At 41.6% G+C, this 22,248-nt stretch overlaps 1 protein-coding gene across 3 annotated transcripts in view; it reads left to right on the forward strand.

Moving 5' to 3' along the window:
- The window catches only part of LOC110965201 (cadherin-18), a 209,661-nt gene extending 197,812 nt beyond the window's left edge, over positions 1 to 11,849 (forward strand). For all 3 annotated transcript variants that reach the window (XM_051940503.1, XM_051940501.1, XM_051940500.1), the window contains exons 11-12: positions 2,393 to 2,644; positions 11,005 to 11,849. In XM_051940503.1, the coding sequence (XP_051796463.1) occupies positions 2,393 to 2,644; positions 11,005 to 11,510 (758 nt within the window). In that variant the 3' untranslated portion in view covers positions 11,511 to 11,849. The remainder of the gene's footprint in view (positions 1 to 2,392; positions 2,645 to 11,004) is intronic.
- Positions 11,850 to 22,248: the final 10,399 nt, after the last annotated feature.

Genomic DNA, 22,248 nt, shown 5'->3' on the forward strand with positions numbered 1-22,248 from the left:
AAGTGGATCCATAAAACCAACACTAGCAGCCATTTTACATTGAATTTGAGACATTTTATTCATAAATAACCTCAATTCAAGCTCTGAATAATAAAATATTGTACAATGTACTGCATAGCTGTCCATGTACATGAACAGAATTAGGTTGCAGATGCTTTGAATAAAACTTTTAACGCTATAATAAAGCGTCCTTTCTGCTTATGCCAAGATAGTAAAGACCAACTGTCCATAGTGAAGGTCAATGCAGCATCGCTAGGTCTTAGAAATGGTTGACAAATACTAGTATTGGCACTACTACTTGTACTACCAATAATAATATTCTTTATTCAGAATGTACTTTTCAGAATCCAAGTTAAAAAAAAAGACAGATATAAAGGCGATTTCTTGCATATCGCCTGATTTAATGTTGGAAAAAGGTAAGAACTTTCTCAAAAGAAATGAGGGACAGTTCAAAGGATATTAAAGCTCTAATAAAATAAGGTACAGCCCTTCAATAAAAGTATGTTTGAAGAAAGGACTTCAAAGAGGTCAGTGACTCAGCCAACCTGATTTCGCTGCAGAGCCGCAGGGCCCCAACTGCAAGCGCTGCGTCCCCTTTAGTTTTCAGCCAGGCCCCTGGAACAGACGAAAACCCTCTGAATAGGATCTCAAACTAAGATGTGCAAAAAAGTTTAAAATATAAACTTCCGTTCAAAGGTTCAAAAGTTTGGGGTCACCCAGACAACTTCATGTTTTCCATTAAAACTCATACTTCCATTCATGTGCTAGCATCATTGCACAAGGGTTTTCTAATCATCAATGAGCCTTTCAACACCATTAGCTAACACAATGTAGCATTAGAACACAGGAGTGATGGTTGCTGGAAATGTTCCTCTGTACCCCTATGGAGGTATTCCATTAAAAATCAGCTGTTTACAGCTAGAATAGTCATTTACCACATTGGCAATGTCTAGACTGGAATTCTGATTCATTCAATGTCATCTTCATTGAAAAAAAAATTCTTTTCTTTCAAAAATAAGGACATTTCTAAGTGACCCTAAGTAGTTTTTTTGCACTAAAACAAAGAGTAATATTTGGAGTTGTTATGATTTATAGGTTACTATGCTGTTATTTTACTGGTCCAGCCCACTTCAGATCAAATTGGCATGTGGCCCCTGAACCAAAATGAGTTTTACACCCCCACTAGCCCAAGGTAGAGAGCAGCATTCCCAGACTAGGGCTTGCATGTGCATATTTGCATCTTTAAAGTAACCAGTAATAAGTAGCGTACGGAGGCTAAAATGGGAACAGTTCAGTGTGCATTGTCCATGTTGCTTTCCAGCAGGCCTCTCTGTTGGAATTTTTAAACAGCAGACTCAATCAAGTGTACTTTTTCTCCAGCTACATGTTATACAGTCAGAAGCAATCCGTAACCTTCACTGGATGTATACGTGTATTTATAGAGCTCCTAAGTTATATAATCTGTCTGGAGCTCCACAATCCATTAATGTCAAAGTAAGTGAGGCTTCTTAACTGAGCTGCTTCAGTGGAGTACAGTAATACAGCGGACACTGGTAAGTAGCTTAATGCACAACTACAGGTATTTTATCTTTTTGAGAACAGAACATTTTTCATCAAAGACAGGCTTGAGTGGTTTCTCATATTGTCTGCTCTGAGTACAGGCCATCAGAGATCCTGCACTCAGGTGAATTGTGGAATTTTTCCAGGGAGAAAGTGCAAAGAACAAACAATAACCACCTTATGATCTCATTTTCAAAGAACTCTTTCTTTCTACAATTCTACAATTTCATTTAGCAGACGCTTTTGTCCAAAGTGACGTACAACACAAGCAAGAATTCAGACGTAAGGAAAAACCTGTAGTAGGTGCAAAAAGTGCTTCAAGTGCGACTGGTCAAAGATCTTTCTTTAGAGTGCGTATCCGTGTTCATTTGCCTCATCGTCTTTGATCAGTCTCGTCATAAAACCTCTGTCTACAGATCCATCTTGTTTGCCTTTTTCTTCCTCTTCAAATTCAGCCTTTTCATGTCTGTTTATCTACATGACATCTTCCATTAACAGAAGTGTTTCTGCAGAGGCCAAGGTGAACTGCTCTTTTGCAGCACATTAAAATAGTAAATGAACACCTTGGAAATTAATTAGCCTTGGCACACAGGGAAGCTGCGGTAAGAAAGCTAGCAGCTCGAGCTCCGATTCACAATACCGGCGTTGTGGATTTTATTTTATTTTTCTCTCTCCTTTTAGCTGCCGATCTTTATCCGCAAACAGGTAATTGCAGGAAGGCTTCACTGAAAGAGGCGCGCAGCAAAGAAGAAAGAGGAAACCATCCATTACTCTTTTTTAGCCAAAGCGGTGTCACTTTCCTTCACAGTTTTGCTTCTTTTTTCCATTCCAGACAGCACGGCCAGCATCATTGCAAGGCGGCGCCGCTTCAACCACCTGACGCAGGAGCTGTACGAGCTGCCCATCGTGGTTTGGGACGGCGGGGAGCCTTCGCTGAGCGGCACCAGCACCTTGACTCTGCGGGTGTGCCCGTGCCAGCGCCACAGCAAGGTCCGGATGTGCCAAGGCGAGGCGTTCCTCTCCTCGGCGGGTCTCAGCACGGGGGCTCTGATTGCCATCCTGCTGTGCATCGTCATCCTGCTGGGTGAGTTGGGACAGGCGCTAAGGGGGGGATAGGAACTGCAGCCGACCAGGAGGGGTGAACCGCCCTGGGGCAAATATCCTTAAGCCATGGGCGGAGGAGATGGACCATAGAGGAGAGGGGGAAAGAGGGGTTTGAAAGGGTATGACAAGGGCAGAGGGATGAATAGACACGTGAGGACACAGGTAGAATTTGGAATGAGGGTGGAGAGAAAAGAAAAAGACGAGGATATGAAGGACAGAAGCGAAGACGGGAGGCTGGAGGAAAGGTGACTACAAAGGAGAAGGTGAGGACAAAGAAGAAGGGAATGGAAAATGCGAGGTCAATGTAATTCAGAAAGGAGGTGCCTACAACTGAAGGAATACTGAAAATAAGCCCATAGCGATCGGAGAGGGAAACTTTTTTGAGTTTGCAGTCGCTCAAATCTGAAAATCAGACCAAAATGGGACTTACAGTCATAAAAATGCGAATTTTAGCTCAGTTCTGCTCTCAAGATTGAAGAATTTTCAATTTATTTGTCACATGCTCATACAGTTTGTGCAGTGAGGAGCCAGGCAGTAACAAGAAGACTTTTTAAATTGCATATTTAAATTAGTCTAGTGTGCTGTAGTATGAATGAGGTGTTATTTTAGATTTAGAGCCGATGTCAAAGTTCACAGTCACTCTTGCAACACAAGTGAATTGTTCCTCCATCACCTGCTGCCTGGCGTGTGTTTGACATTGTATGTTCTGACTAGAAGAGTACAGGACAAGCATGAATGGATGTAGCTGCAGCCAACAGACACTTGTTGATTGCTGGTGTCAAGGGCGTGTTATGCGCCGTGAATAGAAACGACCATCAGAAAAACACTTAGAAACGGGGCGTCTTCGGCGTTCGCAGCTCGTCACGGCACCGGGAAAACACGTCTTCAGTCAGTGGGAATGCATGCCTTGTTGCTATGGCGACCCAGGCATCACAGCGACGGCAAGTGATTACAGACTTCTATAAACTTCCAAATAGGATCTTGTCACTTTGAATTTGGAAACTGGACAGGCAGTGTCATGGGTTAAATTTTGAAAAAAAATCGGACATGTTAGCAGCAGGAAGTGTCTGATTAAAGTGATTTCATGAAACAATCTGCTATCAGCTCAGTCTGAGTTTCTTCCTCCGCAAACCAAACTGCAGGAAAACATGATTACACCGAAGTGTGTAATAACACGGCCTCACCGTTGCTCGTCTACCCCTCCTCTTTTGGCTGATTGTCTCTGGACATTAGCGCGTGAAGGTTATGCATATTCATACTGGCTTTCTTCCTCCTTTATGCCAAAGCCTCTGGCTGAGTCGAACAAAAGGCCATCACCGCTGTTTGGTGCTCGAGTGAGAGACACTTGCTGAATCACTAATCATCAACACAAGGCTGATCCTAGTTAGAGAAACAGGAAGAGACAGAAACGGATCGTGCCTCATTTTTCTTATTTTATCCCGATTTGACCCGTGTTGCAGTTTGTGGTTCCAGTCCGACTAGTAGAGCTTCCCGACTGAAAGAGATTTGAGATTTTGTCAGAAAAAGAAGAAGAAAAATAATCAGAATACAGCCCATTTCACAACCCATCATTTGGCCTGCCTGTGCCATTTTTCATAATTCCTCATCTCTGCACCATTTTGTATAATTCACCAGTTCGGTGTCGTCATTCTCCAAGGTATACTGAAGAAATTGCTGAATGTGTGTGTCCTGGTGAAATAGTGTTCTGAGATATATGCTAAGTACCTGCAATCGCCCCAGTTTGATTTCTACTGGGGGCTTTATGTGCTATTTGTCTCTGTGCTAAACCTCAATGCACATAGGCCCCATTTACACCCAATATTAACACGGTCTGTATATGGACATTCAGTGCACATGCCTCAGACCTACTACCAGTGAGCGTTTTCATGTTAATCTCAGCATGCAAACAAACTGTACCGTGGACAGGCATGGTCTATTTTGCGAGCTAGTGCTACTACATGCAGTTTTTGTTTCACGAGCTTCGGGAAAAGACAGATTTGGCCCATCATGGGTGGATTTTTTCCCAAAAATGTGAACGCAGTGCTCACATTGCGTTCATAACTAGCTGATAAAAACCTGCCTAGAAGGTACAGTGGAGGACTTTTACATCTAAATGGACATTCAAGCCCTTACCAGACTATTTTGCACAATGCTGATGTAGCCTATCGGTGCCAGGTAGACCACTCTGCACTGTTTTTGTGACATTTCTGCACAGCTACACCAGTAGTAATGCGTTTTGTGTATTTTTATTCATGAGTACAGTGGAACCTATTGTGGAAAAACCTTGGGAGCATGCAGGGAAAGTCTCTGATGCTCCAGATAAAAAGGAAACTCAAGGTTCAGAGAAAGGATTGCAGTCTAAAAACAAAAGCGAGGCATGAATTCATTTGTGTAATTACCCTCGCTGCAGGTTTGTGGATGCAGACTGTATGTTAATAACAGGGGTAAATGAGGTTAGAGTGTACTATTTGAAATTTGTTCTCCGAAATACTGTATTAAAAGTTGACATTTAGCTTCAACTCAATTACTTATTGTTTGAGCAAATATTTTCTTGCCCTGTTTTTGATTTCAGTTAAAGCGGATATTTGGAATATTTGGTTAAATGACAGAAAAGGCTCAAACATGATGATTTGTCAATGGATACACTACCATTCAAAAGTTTAGGGTCACTTAGAAATTTTTGAAAGGGAAGCAGTTTTTTCTGTGAAGATAACATTAAATGAATCAGAAATACAGTCTAGACATTGTTAATGTGGTAAATGACTGGAAACGGCTGATTTTTAATGGAATGTCTCCATAGGGGTACAGAGGAACATTTCCAGCAACCATCACTCCTGTGTTCTAATGCTACATTGTGTTAGCTAATGGTGTTGAAAGGCTCATTGATGGTTAGAAAACCCTTGTGCAGTTATGTTAGCACAAGGATAAAAGTGTGACTTTTCATGGAAAACATAAAATTGTCCGGGTGACCCCAAACTTTTGAACGGTTGTCTACACTGGAAGTGCTTTTCTGTGGTTTTTCGCACCAGTTTTCCAGTCCGTGTGATCTGTACTGTCCACTAAGTCTCCAAACAATAATAATAAAGTATGCAGAAACTGTTGCCCACGACACTGGTCCCTAAAATGGAACTGTGTTAATGTCTGCAGAAATACAAACTAAAGGTCAACCGCTGACAAACCAAACCGGTGGCGCGTCCGTGTATCATTTGCGCGGACATAGCTCACCCTTTCAATTCCTGCTCGTCTTTGCTTGTCAGCGTGATTTGTTTGTGCCCGGTTGTTTTCCGTTTGTCCGATTAATGTGCGTGCTTTATCTCTGTGCCCTCTAATAAGCCATCTTAATTAAGCCTGCAGCAAACCAGAGAGGGATCCAAACTGTCCCTGGGATGACTCAGCCGATAGCGGCCTTTACGACTTTACGACTTAAATAACTTAAAATATTCATAAGCAGATCATTGTTCCGAGTCAGTTTTAAATACTAATTTTGTCCCCAAAGAAAATCGAACATTATTACAGTACTAATTAAGTTTAGGGAGGAAATGAATTGAAAATACAGCTCTAATAAACCGGAATAATTTTAATTCTGCTTAATGTGAACAAACTCGTCTGACTTATCAACGCAGGACAAATATGAACGGCAGTGTACTTTGCAAAATGTAACATTTGTGTTAATTTGAGGGTTTTACTTCACTTATATAATAACCCTCAGCTGCTCCTTTTATTCCAGTATCACAGCAACAAGTTTAAACACTACCAGGCAAACTGCCAACATTAGCCCGACTGGGTCAAGTGTATTTTTCCAGATATAAACCACATCTATATGGCTGCTAAAGCCAATTTGTTCACGTTTGATTTATGTTGGTGACGAATGGCACGGTTTGCGTATTGATTATAGAAAAGATCTGCTTTACTGTATTGATATTTCAAAAACAGAGGCAAACTGTTGACTCAAAATATTGCATTTCCCACAATTTAATGCCTTTGAGTTGAGTTCTGAGCCTTAAGGAGCTGCAGTGCTTGGCCTGTTATTTGGATTTGACACAATGCACTGCACTCCCAGCATAATCCTCCATAACCAGGGTGTAGTTGCATCATAAATTAGACTTCTACTACAGCAAACGGATATCCACAGACCGGCCTAATGCTCCCTGGTGCCATTGAGCAACAGTTAGAGCTCGGCTGGTGTTGGCTGGGCATATGAAATGACCCGAATGGACCACTGAGGGAGCATTAAGAGCGCATTACAATGTGGCTCCTACAGCGGGATGGGAATATACTACAAATGCAAGTAGATCATGAACTGTGGAAAGTGCAGTCTGGTGTATGAAATGCCATTAAGTAATAATGCCGCGTTATCTCAGTGTCTGGGCAACACCTCGGAAGCCATAATGAGGTGTTAAACTGCTGATAGTGGAAAGTAGGAAGTCATGGAAGAAAAAAAAAAACATACCTGCTCGAAAATGCATGAGTAAGTAAATAAAAATACAAAACTATAAATCCTTTATTTCCCAGTTCTGCTCCATGATTGACCCAAACTCCCCTCACACACACTCTCACATTCTTGCATTGTATAATTGGTTGCTTTAAACAAGCCGAGCGATAAGCACCGTCCCAGACAAATTGCATTTTTCGCCCTCTCTAACCCAACTCGGCCAGTGCACCGGGTGGAGTAAAGTGAAGGTTTTTTTTGTGTGTGCCCAGATTAATCGCATGCAAGTTTGGGAACATTTCATTAAGGCTCAAGCTCGGAAGAACACTTAACAATACAATACATGTGGGTAGCCCAATCTGTGTGTAATTACTCTAGTCATAAGGTGTCCTTTCTAAATTAAAACCATAATGGGAAAGTTGTGTTTTACATTTAATTTGATGCTATTCGACTGCAGCTCAATCAGGTACCTGTGGCCTCATGGGTAATTCAGTTCTTCACCCATTATCTTGTCCAGTTTAAACGCTAGATTCAATCCCTTTACAGTGAAAACATTACGAGAAATAGTCATCAAGTCGATGTTAATTGATTTTATTGTTAAAGGCTGCAAGCATAACTGCTGGCTAGTGAATGCCAATGTCATTTTGCTCATGCATGGGCGAGATTATCAGCACGGTTGTGGCTGGTCGGATGACGAAGTTAGAAGTCAGGGCTGACAAAAAAGACAAAGAAGTCAAATTTTATCTATTAATTGCAATGATTGCAAGGCAGAGATCTCCAATGGGGAATGTGGCAGACGCTGCCGGATGGAGTTGTCTGGAAGTCTCCTTTGTATCGGTGCAGCAGCTCTATTTAAACGGATGCGACAACAGCTTTGACTAAAGGAATACATAATTCTTATCCTTGGGGCTCCCTAGTGGGTCAGTCTGACCATGATTACACCCATAAAAGGAGGATTTAATGTACTGTAGTGGTCCAGATTTTAATTTCTGATAAAGCCCTAAAGCGCACTAAGTGAGCCAAAACACAGTGAAATGCTGTTAGAAAAACTAGAAGAACTGAAGGAGTCTCTGGTATTAAACTCAAGGTGCATTGACATTAAGGTTCCCTTAAAGTCGACTTTGAGGCTTAAATCCCTTTGAAACTGTGCTATAGTGCGTTAACAGGATCCTAAAACCACCTCAGGATGTATACAAATATGCATGACTTGAGTAAATACATTAGATAAGCCAAATGCACCATTGCATCCTTGAGATTATGAAAGCAGGATCCTGTAGCTCCTCTTTATCTACCCCCTTCCTGACGCTCACCTTGTTCTGTTTTTAACGTGCCTCATCCTGAGACGCTAATCCAACGGATGAATATAGCATGCCGCAGCTGGATGCACGATAGCCAGAACGCCAAATGATGTTTCTCACCTTTTAAAAAAGGCTTTTCATCTGTTGGAGTCCCCTGCTTTTGTTCCTTTGAATGTTGGTAGGAGGAAAAACATGAAGGTTCAATGTGGTGAAGCAGCAAAGCCACTGCATGAAAAAAAAAACACTGATCTATCTCACTCTTCTCTGCTAATGCACCATAATGAACTCTTTTTAGATATTGCACTGCTCTTCCCTCACTGATGCCATTTTATTAAATAGATGTTAGTGCTAACATCTTGGTAAGAGGTCATCATTAACCCAAAGAAGCAGAACTCTCATTAGTCGTGGTTCCGAGCTGTTGCGTGTCATCAAATATTACTTGACTTCATGACTTCATTAACGTTTGGAAAACATACTTCACGCTGAAAGCTGCTTATCAGTGCAGACATTTCCCAGCATCAGAGCTGTGTTTTGTTTGATGTGACACAGCTGGCTCATTCCACACCATCCACCTAAAACGTAAAGATTATTGCATGAGACTTGGCTCCATATGCTTTCTCATTACGTGATGTATTGCATATGGGTTGAATGCGAGGCTGAATTTACTCCACAGCTTGTTCTAATGTTGTCGTTTCAACAGCTCGCATTCAAGGAGTCATCAGGCGCAATGCTAACAACGGCTAATGTGTGTTATTGACTCACAACTCCTCAACGCTCGGCTGGTCTTTGTATCCTGATTGAAAGTTGGATAGATATGTACATAAAATCAGCGTGTGTGATTTGCTGTTTAGTGTCCACAACATGTTTGCCTGTCAGCGGGTAATGGATCTATTGGTGGCAGCATAAATGCATTCCTGGGGTTTGGAACCACATTTGATTATTACTGTTTCAGTCTGTCTATGTTGATATACACTTCGCCAAGAATAGCAGAGTTATGTGACGATCAGCGTAGGTTTGTCCGTTGGCTACATTACTTATAAACGGCTCCACAATTGATCTGACGAAGCTCTGACATGTCTTTACAGTGACAGCTGATTGTAAAAGTGCACTGTAATGGATGCACATTCCTACAGGTGTCATTGGTAATGGAGAAGAATGTTAAATTACATACTGTGATACTCACTCACGCCAGCCTAGCAAAGTAATTACTCTGCCAGGGAACGTGGCGAAGTTATGTGACGATCGGCGTACGTTTGTCCTTCCAACTGTTATTCCATCTGTGTGCAACATTACTCAAATAGACTCACAAAGAAATTTTCAGGGAAGATCAGAAATGGCACAAGGTAGCCTAGCCGCGCTAGACAACCCACGGCAACGAATTTAATTCTCTGCCAGGGTGGGTCTAGTTACCCTCCATAAGGCTCGAGGTTGGATGCTCCTAAAACTGGCCGGACGAATCACCATGAAGTGTAGAGTCAGAAGGCGGGCGTAACTAAGTGATGACAGAGGTGCGACGATTCTGACAGAAACAACCGGAAACAACTAGCCTAGCCACGCTAGACAACCCACGGCAACGAATTTAATTCTCTGCCAGGGTCGACAACAAAAACGACAACAGTCGTTGAGCTCCATTAGCACCGACTCTGAATAATCTTTCTGTTAACATGTCTGTAATATACTTGAGCTTCACCCATTGACTGTATAAATAAGGCTTCACCGAACTACCGCATCCTCTGATTTCCGGAGCTCTAGGAGCCTATTCGTTGCGCTGATTGGTTGTATACCTACCCAATTGCTGCAGAGTGATTTGATAGACAACCTTTTAGCCCGCCTCCCTCCCTGTCAAGCGTGTCTAGACCCTTGCATCTTCAGAGCATGGGTCTAGCGCGGCTAGGCTAGGCACAAGGACCAAGTGATTAGATTTTGGCAGTGATGCGGCTTATAGTCTGGATCCACGGATTGTTAAAGATTTCTGTATCATTGTGAGATAGCGGCACAACGTCACTGTAACTATGACAACAAGTGAACACTACATCAGCTGCCTGCTGATGATCACATGATTGCGATCCTACGACAAACTGACTGTTGAGGACTTATCAGGACTCATTCATCGGAAATGACACAAGGAACAGTTGATTAAATTGTGGGGGTGTTTCTGAGTCCCATCAATTCCCGCCGCCCGCTACAAATTTAGGTATCCACACATAACGTACACATGCATAACACACGCCTGTGCTCAGAGCAAGGTCATTTTGTTTGTGGGTCCATCTATATTAAATGGCCACATTCTATGTTGCCATGATTTCTGATCATCAATAACTATTTTTTAAAAATGCTACATTTCTGACAATGCCATATGGGGAATGAACAGCCTTGGCGGAGGACTACGCCATCTGAGTGCTTTTCTTGTTTTTCTTTTTTTAAACATTGCCAATAGCAGTAGCATGATCAGAAGCATCTCTGACATAACTTTATCTCTTATGCATGCCAGTCTCTCCATTTTCAAGATATGAAGTTTTGTTTTGCAGAATTATATAATGCATTTGATGGTATTATCATCTGCGTGGAAACATAAGCATGTGATACTATAAAAAATGTTCCCTTCTTTTGCAGCAATCGTGGTCCTCTTCATCACCCTGAGACGGAGCAAGAAGGAGCCCCTTATCATCTCCGAAGAGGACATCCGAGAGAACGTGGTCACCTACGACGACGAGGGCGGCGGCGAGGAGGACACAGAGGCCTTCGACATCATCGCTCTCCGCAATCCGGCCGCCGCAGAGGAGCTGAAGTTCCGGCGAGACGTTCGACCGGAGACAAGGAAACACGTGGACCCTCCCCGCAGTCGCCGCAGTCCGTCCATGGAGCTGGACGAGGTGGACGTGCACGAATTCATCAAGCAGAGACTGGTGGAGGCCGACATGGACACCAGTGTGCCGCCCTACGACTCCCTGCAGACCTACGCCTACGAGGGTCAGGGCTCACCCACAGGATCCATCAGCCCGTTAGACTCTCCTGGCACACAGTCAGAGCAGGATTATAACTACCTGGACGACTGGGGGCCCGAGTTCCAGAAACTAGCAGAACTCTATGGAGAGGCAGAGTCGGATGTGACGACCTAGTCTGTGATTACACTCCCGAACTACTTTGAACCAAATCTGTTTGAAGCCCGTTTTTTCAAAAAAATTTTCAGTGAACGATGTGAACAAACAGCTTTCCAAACTGTTTCAGTGGTTTTCAACTTCTACTGTTGACCGTTTAAAAAAACAACAACACAGGACTGCTTTTTTTTTTCATTTTGTCGCTTTGGATCATGGGTCGTTCATCTGGAAGTATTAAATCAGATTTTAACGATGGAAGAACATAAATATGGGGAAAAAGGAAAATTAATATTTTCCTTGGTGTATATTTTTTAATGCTCAATAAAGTCTTGAAATCCATATGAGTGGATATGTGAAAAATTCGTAGTTGTCTTCTTCCTCCAACAGCAGATTTACTGCGCATCATGTGGTTATAAGGCATCCAGAAAGGCCATTCACCGTACTGAGGAAGGCAGCCACATGCACAAAACCTCCTGTCAAATGCTTGTGACATGTTTTTTGTCTTCATTTCAGGCCATTATGTTCTTTCTTCCCATGTTTATTTACTGTTAAATGAAGTAGAACAAGGTGACACAGCATAACTTATAAAAGGAAACTTTTAGTAGACCATTTATTGCAGCTAGCATCTTTAATTTTGCCTTGCAGGCAGCTAGATTACCACCGAGACTTATGGAATTATGATTATTGATCTTGTCAGGCTTTTAGTTACGTGATTGTGGCCCATCTAGTTGGTTGGACCGATCAGCATCTGGTGGCAAACTACTAGAGTAGGCTTGCTTTAGGCATTAGTCAATGATTTTTTTGAGAGTCTCTGCTCTTTTCCAACCGGTTTCCAAGGATTACATCACAGATGTCCACATTTTTTAACACATACAGCATCATATTCAGTTAATGTAACCCAAAACAAACTAAAAAATTAATGTTTTAGCTGGTACCCCAACCTGTGATCCTGCCACTATTTAGAATGTTTTTGTTTAAAATGCTTCTCCGGAGCCTCTTCAGCTTTCCAATTTATCGGGCGTTTCGGATTCCCCTCTTTAGGGGCTTGTGTTCTCTGTGTTGGTTCATTAATTTGCTCATCCGTGAAGCTTTTTCGGAATGCTCGGGGAGATGTGCGCTCTTTATGTAATGCTAAGAAATTCAGATTCTGCACTAAACTCTTTATGTTTTTTAAGTGATCTTTGGTATGGTCTCAGCGCACAAAAAGGAAAATGGAGCTACTCTGCGGGATAACGGCAGTAATAAAACTCTAGGGACTCCTCGGAGAACAAAAAGTCACAGAAGTATCGGAGTAACATTTTGATTTCTCTCTAACTTTTCACACTTGCATACATATTTTGCTCCATTTCTTATTAGTGTAAGACAGAAAAACATTGATTTCTTGTATGCTAACTGACTAAAGAGAATACAGTATTGTATTGATTTGGGACACAGCTGGAGTAACGCAACATGGAAACAGATAAGCCTCCAATAGAGCAAACAATTCTGGAGGTTGGCACTTGATAGCCATTTATTTCTAACTTCCATAGCAGAGTTAGTGTGCATGATGTGATTTTTCACTGTTCCAAGAGTCCTAATTATTTTACACATGCATTGCACATTAACGTCATTGTCACAGTTTCCATTACATGATTTTCCTGTCTGGGTAATGGCAAAGTTCCGGCTTCTCTAAAGGAAATGTCACCTGAAGAATCCAGTTCAAAAGTGCTATACAGCTTCTTTACGGTGCTTTAGTTGTCTTTAAATGAAAGGAACTTTACATCCATTAAAGAACAAAGAAACACTTTGTGTAACATCCATTAATCCACCGAGGAAAACTAAGCTTCAAAGTGGAAGTGGTGTCATTTGGTTTCTGGACTTAAAGTAGGTTGTTTGGATCCAAAAATGCACACTTTTGCCTTCAGTTCGTGCCATAAAAGCGCGTTGTAAAACAGGGTCATGTCTGGAATGTTCAATAGATGCCACAAATGATGAGCGTCTCTTTACGTAACTAAAGTCAAATTTGGTTCTTCTGTGCACGGCAATGACAGGAAACTTACAGAAACGTTGTCTCCATCCAGCCCTTTTTCCTTTAATGTCATGCTCTTGTTCGGCATCGGTCGTCTCAGAAACGTCACAACGTTCTGAAGAAAGATGAACAGAGGATGATGAATATTTTAGGCTCTCCACTCATGACATCATAGCAATCATCTGTCTCATTCTTTTCCTCATTTTCTTGCTCATTATTTCCCACTGTTTTTCTCCTCTGTCTGTTTTTTTTGTTAATACACTTGGACTGAAACAGGGAGGCAGGCATAGAAATTCTTCCAACATCGGCAAGGAGCTTGAGGCTGGCCCAAGGCAAAGGTCATATAAGTTAGCCAAAGGCAAGCATGGAAGTTCCCAAAACTGACATTCAGTGGCGATTTCTTTGCTAATGTCTCCATCTGAGACTTCATGTATTAGCATTTTCAGATGTTTGACTAATTATTTGAACATCAGGCGATCACAGCGGTGTCCAGTCAACTATCACCTCTTATAATCCGTCATTCTTCTCCCTCTCATCCTTTACTTTTCCTCCCCATTCGACACTCAGCCACTCTCTCCAAGTGTGGTTGCCAAGGGAAACGTAGCCCACAGAACTGCACATCCAACGATTCGCAGGCTCCTAAAAGCGTCAAAATTTCTTTCCTCGGGCAACAAATATACCATTGCCTGCCCTGGAGGCCTGCGTTTGTAAACAAGTAAAAACTAGACGTGTTTTAAGGTAGTTTTGCAAAAACGAAGCCTTGCTGTGGAAGACGTATAGCTGCATCTGTGAAGCAGGAGAATGACCCAAATTGTCAAATTGCCTGTTTGAATTGCATTTATCAGTTAAGACAGGTTTGAAAAAAGACTCAAATTGCACTTTGAGAAACATTTTTGCAGCTTTTAGGCTCACAGGGAGACTGTCTGGTTGTTTTTGGACGTTCTTTTTGCATCCATTTAATGTTTGGTGGCAAAATTATTCATTGTTTACTGTTTTTTGAGAGAAATTGTGAAGTTTGTATCCTACCAAGTAAGTTCAGAAGGGACCAGAAGTTCATAAGGGCTCAACCTTACTATGTGAAGTTCTATGACATGACATACACTACCGCTCAATAGGTTGGGGTCACTGAGAAATGTCCTTATTTTTGAAAGAAAAGCATTTTTTATTCAGTGAAGATAATCAGAAGTACAATTTAGACATTGTTAATGTGATAAATGATTATTCTAGCTGGAATATCTCCATAGGGGTACAGAGGAACATTTCCAGCAACCATCACTCCTGTGTTCTAATGCTACATTGTGTTAGCTAATGGTGTTGAAAGGCTCATTGATGATCAGAAAACTCTTGCGCAGTTATGTTAACACATAGATAAAAGTGTGACTTTTCATGGAAAACATGAAATTGTCTGGGTGACCCCAAACTTTTGAATGGTCGCGTAAATTGCATATATTTGCTGCAATTCAGAATTTAGGGCAACAAAATGAAGCACAAAGTCCCCCAGTGAGTATCCAGCAGCAAGTTTGATGATGTCCAAGTCAATAAACAGCCCCGGGGCAGGCAATCATTTACTTCCACTAAATGATTTAGCTGCACAATTAGCCAATTTCGCGATGTGTAATTAAGGATCCTATTCGATTTGAAGGCATTGAATATGACCCCTAATGGACAGCCTCGGCCTGTATGCGCTGCGGTCTCCCCTCCCCAGACTAATGACGGAAAATCAACATCATTCCCTCGGCTAACTCACCATCGTCACATTGTGCACAGCATGTTCTTATCCATATGCGTGCAAATTTGAGGATAAATCTTGCGGTAGAATAAAGCTTTTTTTAAGACAAGGGGGGGAGATTTTTCATCCATGACTGGGAAAGCTAATCTCGCCGCAATTAGTTACTTGTTCGGAAATTAAGCATACATGACACTTACAGCACAAGTTTCAGCCGAGGAGTGAAATCAAGCGTTAATTAATTTTTTAAAAAGTAATGAAAAGTTTCAAAAAAAAAAGAATGGTAAGCTGGGAGAAGGTTTACATGGATTAAACCGTCACTCCCTGAATAAAGATTTCTTTCTCGTGGAACCGCGATCTATCAAAGCTCTGCCCATATTTCCCTCCAGATAAGGCGGGGGTAATATCTCACAGGCCGTGTGAGGGTATTTGTTGGGGAAATAGCTCCCTAGGTTTTTATCTTTTGTCAAAAGAAGCAGAATGGATTATCGGAGAAAATACTAGTCCTATTGCAAGCGGCGATGGTTCCTCGTGATGTTTTCCTGCCTCCTTCACCCTTTAAACACCCCTCGTATCTTCTGGAAGAGCAACCATGCATCAATGCAGTCGAGCCTGTTTGTGTTTGCATATCAAAACAGCTTTAATTACGCCTTGCTTATCAGGTCAAGGATGGTTGTGCAGTCATGTTTGTATATCCGACTGCCAGCGAGGTAAGGTGTGTATTTTTTTTCCTTCGTTTTTCTTCATTTTTTCACCGGGTTGTGTAAGTAAGACCTCAGGGCCAGCAGAGCCAGCCGGTGCTGCTTCTTTTTTTTTCCACATCGTTTGAGGTCAGAGGCTTCTAAGAAGGTTTGAAGCTCTCACATGGAGTGTGATTTAATGGAGGAGGGCTTTGCATATTATAAATGTTCATGACTCTGGAGTATGTGAAGGTGAACTGGAAATAAAAGATCAAAGAGACTAAAAATCCTTTCAAATTCAAGCTCGTGATCATTAAAGTTGTTTTACCCCCCCAAAAGTTCGGGCTGCAGAGGTTTGTTTGCTGCTATGAAGTACTTTGGAGAAGTTGGAAGTTCAACTTTTAAGTTGCAAAGTGACTTATCAGTGACACATCTTCCTCCGCTCGCATTTGTGACGTTTGAGAAGCCATAATGGGAAAAAGTGTGTGGCTTCAGAAACGAGTCTATTTCGAAAAACACAATTACGTAATTCTGATTTGTGTCGCTTTTATATGCACTTTTCTACTTTCAGGTCTGTAAAAGCTGAACATCTGTTGAGTAGCATTTGTCTGCGTGGTACATCGCTTCTTTGGTAATACATGATTTCCAATGGCATGAAAGAACAAACAATGAAGAAAAAAAATGGTGGTTGAGAAGGGCAGTGTCAGTGAGCCAGCTGACCTACATAGCCTTGAAAAATTATGCAGGGGAGGAGTGGGGACATGCTGCCGCTGACTTTCTTCACTAGCGTGTGACTAATATAAAGCTACATCATGAAATTGAACCCTCTTCATGAATATGAGGCCGATTCCTGTCCTGCTTAATGCACACGGAATGAACTGCAAATTGTCTGTCTTAAGATGTAATTCATGCAGTGTGTTCACCAGAATGAAGTAATTGCTCCGGAACTGCACAGTAGAGAGAAAAATTCTGGTAAATGTTATGTTAAATTAACCTTGGACTCTTATCGGTTTAGTATTTCCTCACATTTGGTTTGGCCAATTACCTCTAATCACCTACATATATAGAAATAAGATTCATAACTGTCATATACTCATAAGTGGGAGGTTAGCAACTGTAGGATGAACTGACAATTTGATCAGTTGAGCGTTTTTTGTTGTTGTTTTTTTACAGTTTTTATCCACCAGAATCAGGCAATAACAACTATTGGCTCCCAATAGCCAGTTATAGACATTTATGTGTTTGTGTGAAAGGTTAGCCTCTAAACCTGCCAAATCATTGAGTCTTTATCCTTCAGACCCTGCAAACAACCAGACTCATCAAATCCAGTACAAAGAGTGATAGCAATGTCAATCAGATGTCATTCTGGTGATTGCGGTGAACTAATAATGGGATAGACCTTGAAAATATTACTCTACAATGCCACTGAAATATCACAGCACATCTTTCAAGTCCCTCTTTGATCATTGAGTAATACCCTAAGACCTCATTCAAGTGTATCAAGATTCCATATTTGGAGGTTTTTTTGGCTGTTATTTTCCTCATAAAAATATTGTGTCCTCCTTTACAACGGCTCAGATGTAACTCTATACCATTTTTTTTGTGTCTGTGGAGAATGTTCACATCTAAGAAATGTTGCCTCTTTCTTCATCCACAACCCCTCATTCGCTGCAGCTGTGTTACACGATTTGCAAGTTGTAATATTGGAGTAATTTAGCCATGCCTGTTCGAAACGGAAACAGATTTTGAAGAGGAATAGTGACATGAGAAGCACCATCCAGCAACCTGACAGGTTTTTCCTCCTCGTATTTTTGTTATATACACTGCCATTCAAAAGTTTGTGGTCACTTAGAAATGTCCTTATTTTTAAAAGAAAAGCATTTTTCCAATGAAGACAACATTAATCAGAAATCCAGTGTAGACATTGTTAATGTGGTAAATGACTATTGTAGCTGGAAACGGCTGATTTTTAATGGAATATCTCCATAGGGGTACAGAGGAACATTTCCAGCAACCATCACTCCTGTGTTCTAATGCTACATTGTGTTTTCAAACCATCAGTTAGCCTTTCAACGTGATTAGCTAACCCTTGTGCAATTACATTAGCACATGAATAAAAGTGTGAGTTTTCATGGAAAACATAAAGTTGCCTGGGTGACCCCAGTGGTAGTGTACGAAAACCCTGAATTCATGTTTTTTGTCACCGGAGTACTACAGTTTCCAGGTGGAAATGGTGGCATTGGCTGTTTATTTCGTTCATGATTTGTCTTCTAGCGTGAAAAAAAAGGTGAATCATTTGATTTTCAATAAAATGGGTCTTTAACTTTGGCTAAAGCATATATTCTCGCCTTTCAATTCGCTCTATATGCATTTAAAACGCCTCTAAGATTGATTGAATGACCTGTCTGAATCCATCTTTTAGCTTACGAGAATTATTTCCTCACAGTTTTTCCTTCATGCTATCCTGAACTCTGCTCAGATTTAGTTGTAAAGCACCACATGCTCCCTGTAACATACAAGCAGGGGTGAGAAAGAGGATTGTGCACCATGTGGGTTTACATGTTCAAAGGTTCATGCTTAGCCCCCTGTAGTTACCCTCCGTTACCCTGCTGCTTCCCGGGCAAGGCAGACGTATTTTCTTCGGCTTGAATAGTCATCCTCAGCGGATTCACACCCACAAACACTGCCAGTTTGTTTCAGTGGAGCACTAAGCTCAGAGTACTACAACTGGGGATTTGACCCAGGTCAGTGGAGCAGTGGAGTGCTTTTCCGCTGCCACCTGGGCATTAATATTACATGCCGGCTTCACCTGGTCCTTTCTGAAGGAGCCCAAACATATTCAACAGGAAGCCCTTTGTCTTCCAGAACATACACCTCATATGGCTTTTGTGCAAGTTTACGGTGTTCCTGCAGAATAAATCTTTTACACAACTATACATCCCAGGGGATTATGGGCCACCGCAGAATGAAACAGCAATTCTCTTTGGAGTGAGGAAACTAATGCTGTGCGACTACTAAATAGGCAAAGCAGCCTCATACCTGAATCCTTCTTCCAACATTTAGGGTTTTATGCACTAATTAGTCCCTGATGTGGATGTCTCCCCACATCAGCTATCCAATTGAAACTTGGAAGTTTCAGTTGATAGCTTATGTGAAAACTTTGATTCATCAAAGAAAAAAAAAGAGAAAATGATGTTTTGTGGCGTTTTGTCATTGAAGAAGTTTGGAAACGGCTACTATCCTCTTGAGGTCGAAGTTTCCCAATTGGTTTGAATGTATTTTTACTACCTGTTAGTTAATTTGACTACACTTATGTAACCGATAACGTCTCTTCTCTGCATTGTATTCACTCAGGCAACACAGATCTTGTTTTTTGGAGGCAATTTCCATTTATTACAGCTCTCTCTCAGAACACATAAACAAAAGGGTGCCGCGTCGGGCGGGAAACATCAATGTATGTACAGTAGATGTACCGTACAAGATGGAACACATACCTTTACAGTCGATAAAAAACACACACACACAAAATCTTCCATCACACAAGACTTGTATTTCTACAGAAATTAAAAGATGCATAGTCCTATTAGAATGGGAACTTATAAGCAGGACTATATTACATTAAAACACATAAATTACAACTGCACAATCTCGCTTACTTCTCTTGTAGAACACATAAACAAAAGGAGAGATGTAACGCGGGAAAGACCCGTTTATAGGATGGCATGGGGTGTAAAAGTGTATGTAGGGGCACCCAGCGAAGGTTTCACAACAACTGAGAGGCAAACCAAACTTTGTGTAATTATAACAATAAAAGAACAATAACATAAATGAAAGCTGCAAGCAGCGTTGGCCAGGTCCTCGCATCCTTGCTGGTCACCGAATCCAAGCATGTCCACCAGATGGCGCAGCAACTGAGACGGTATGTAGACCTTTGGCCTTGTTGATGGCGAACTATTAAAAATGTCCACCAGCTGGCGCTATCACTGTGACCATTTTTCAGCCTGACTCTGATCGCACATGTGACGTTTGAGGCAGATTGGAACATGTACAGGCTGGTTATACAGCATTTCCTGGTACATGGCAAAACGTCGAAATTCCGCCGGCCGCCATTTCCACGCCCTCAGACTTTTGATCACGCATGCCTGGTGGATATCCTGGCCAAATTTCAGCTCTGTCGGGGTTATCGTGTTTGAGTCCATAGCTTTTGAAAATGTGCAAATATTTGTCCAAAATCGTCCAAAACATGACATACAACTCAAAATGGCCGACTTCCTGTTGGGTTTTGGGTATTTGTGCACTTTTGTTGTGCATCCTGATGTGTTAACAGATGAAATGTGGTGTGGGCTGTAGTTTTATAATATTGCAGGGGCGCTAATGAGTTATTTTGCCACATACGTGTGTATTTCCCTTAAAATATAGAATTTTTTGCCGATCCTGATGTGTGTGCCGATTTTCACGTGTTTTTAAGTATTTCTTTCATCCCAAAAAGAAAGGAAAAACCCATGCGTTACAATAGGTTCTTTGATGACCCTAAATATATATGTTATATTATTCTGTATATTACTAATATAACAATTCATATATATTCAGCCCACAGTCACTGCTGCACTACTGATCCTGTTGCACTTACATGTGAATTTTTGGCACTGCGATGCTACTTCACAATGGGACCCTGCAGATAAAGTGCAAACGCTGGTGTTGATTTACTCCTGACTGTTAGGCAGGAAGAACCCTGATTCAGGAGTGAAAGCAGCTGCAAGCAATTTGTTCGGCTCCTCGCTAATGTGTGGTGATACCTTCCCCACTGTCAACAGCCCCCATCAGCAAAACAAGTGATTACTGCGGGTGAATTACAAGCATTAACAATTCATCTAGGTGTTCTGGAGCTCCCCGCCGCTCTGACAGTCGGAAATCACAACACTCTAAATGATTAAGCGTGAAATGCGTCACATGTGCTGCAAACATGGAATGACTAATGTATTCCCGGTTCTCAGTGGGAAGCATCCTGTCTTACTCCTCTGAATTAAAGTGAGCTGTGGTTTAACTTTGGCCTCTTGTGGGGAACCCAGTGAAGTCTGATCATCGTTCTTGAGCTTAATTCAACACAACCCGATTGGAGGACATTTTAATAAATAATAAATGATAGAAAAGGGTAAATCATGCACCAGCTAAGTCTCACAGTAGGTAATTTGTGGCATTATTCCCAGATTTGAAGCCTGAGGTCTGGCCAGGAATTAACAATTTGAGGCAATCAATTGCTAATTTGTGCACAGACTCGATAAAAATAAAAATCTACCCCCAGTACCTGATGGGCTGCATATCCCTCTGCCCTACAGGTGATCAAAACCTAATTAAATATGAATAGTGTCACCACCAAGCCAATCAGAGGCTCATTAAAACACAGATAAATGTAATTTTCCATGACATTTAAAGTGTCTGTGCAGGTTTTTTTGGGGTTTTTTTTGGCTATAGAGCACCAAATTCCTGTTTACTGTATGTTTGGAGGCGATTAAATAATTATAAAGGAGGCCCCAGGTGGAATCTGAGCACAATATAATAGCCTCAAATAGCTGAGCCGCATGACGCCTGTGTTGCAAATGTTAGGAAACACCGGGGAGATCCTCTTTCCATGTTAACCAAACCAGCTGCACCACAACAGCGCAGCAGGACGTGGCAGGCAGCATACAACCCCATCCGCCGGTGTGAAAAGGGCGAGGGGAAAATTTGCTGCTAAGAGAAGGAAGTCCTAGTTGAATTTCAGCCGAGTTGGAAGAAGAAGAAGAAGAAAAGGTTTTGATCATCGGCCCATTTATCTCCGGCGAGAGAGCGGCGAGGATGGCGTGGTCTCCTGTGTTCGTCATTGACAGGATTGCTTGGGATGCCAGGTGTACTCATTTGTCTTTGAAATAATTGGAAATTAAGAGGATAATGAGGTCTTTGGGGAGACGCCGATGAGTGTTTCTGACATCCAGCGGAATGAGGGACAGAATATGTAAACCACTTTGATTTGCCTTCATAAGAGACCAAACCACTGAGCTTTCACGAACCGACGCTCGTGAAAAAGGAAGCCACTGCAACACTTCACTTCTGATAACAATTACAAAAGGATAACATATACTAATTGTCAAGTGAAAGAGTGCACAACAGAACATTTTCCTTCCCCAAGCCCTGGCTAAAACATCACGCCTTGTTGCTGAAATAAATGCTGTGATTTGTGTCTTTATTTCTTCACTAAATAATAATAAATATGAGGTTCTCAGATCTAGAAGTTAACAATTTATGAAGAAAATATCACAGAGGTGTTAATCACTGATTCTCATCTCACATCCAAATAATGCCAGCAGT

This window comes from Acanthochromis polyacanthus, chromosome 20, assembly GCF_021347895.1.
Source record: "Acanthochromis polyacanthus isolate Apoly-LR-REF ecotype Palm Island chromosome 20, KAUST_Apoly_ChrSc, whole genome shotgun sequence".
NCBI classification, from domain to species: Eukaryota; Metazoa; Chordata; class Actinopteri; family Pomacentridae; genus Acanthochromis; species Acanthochromis polyacanthus.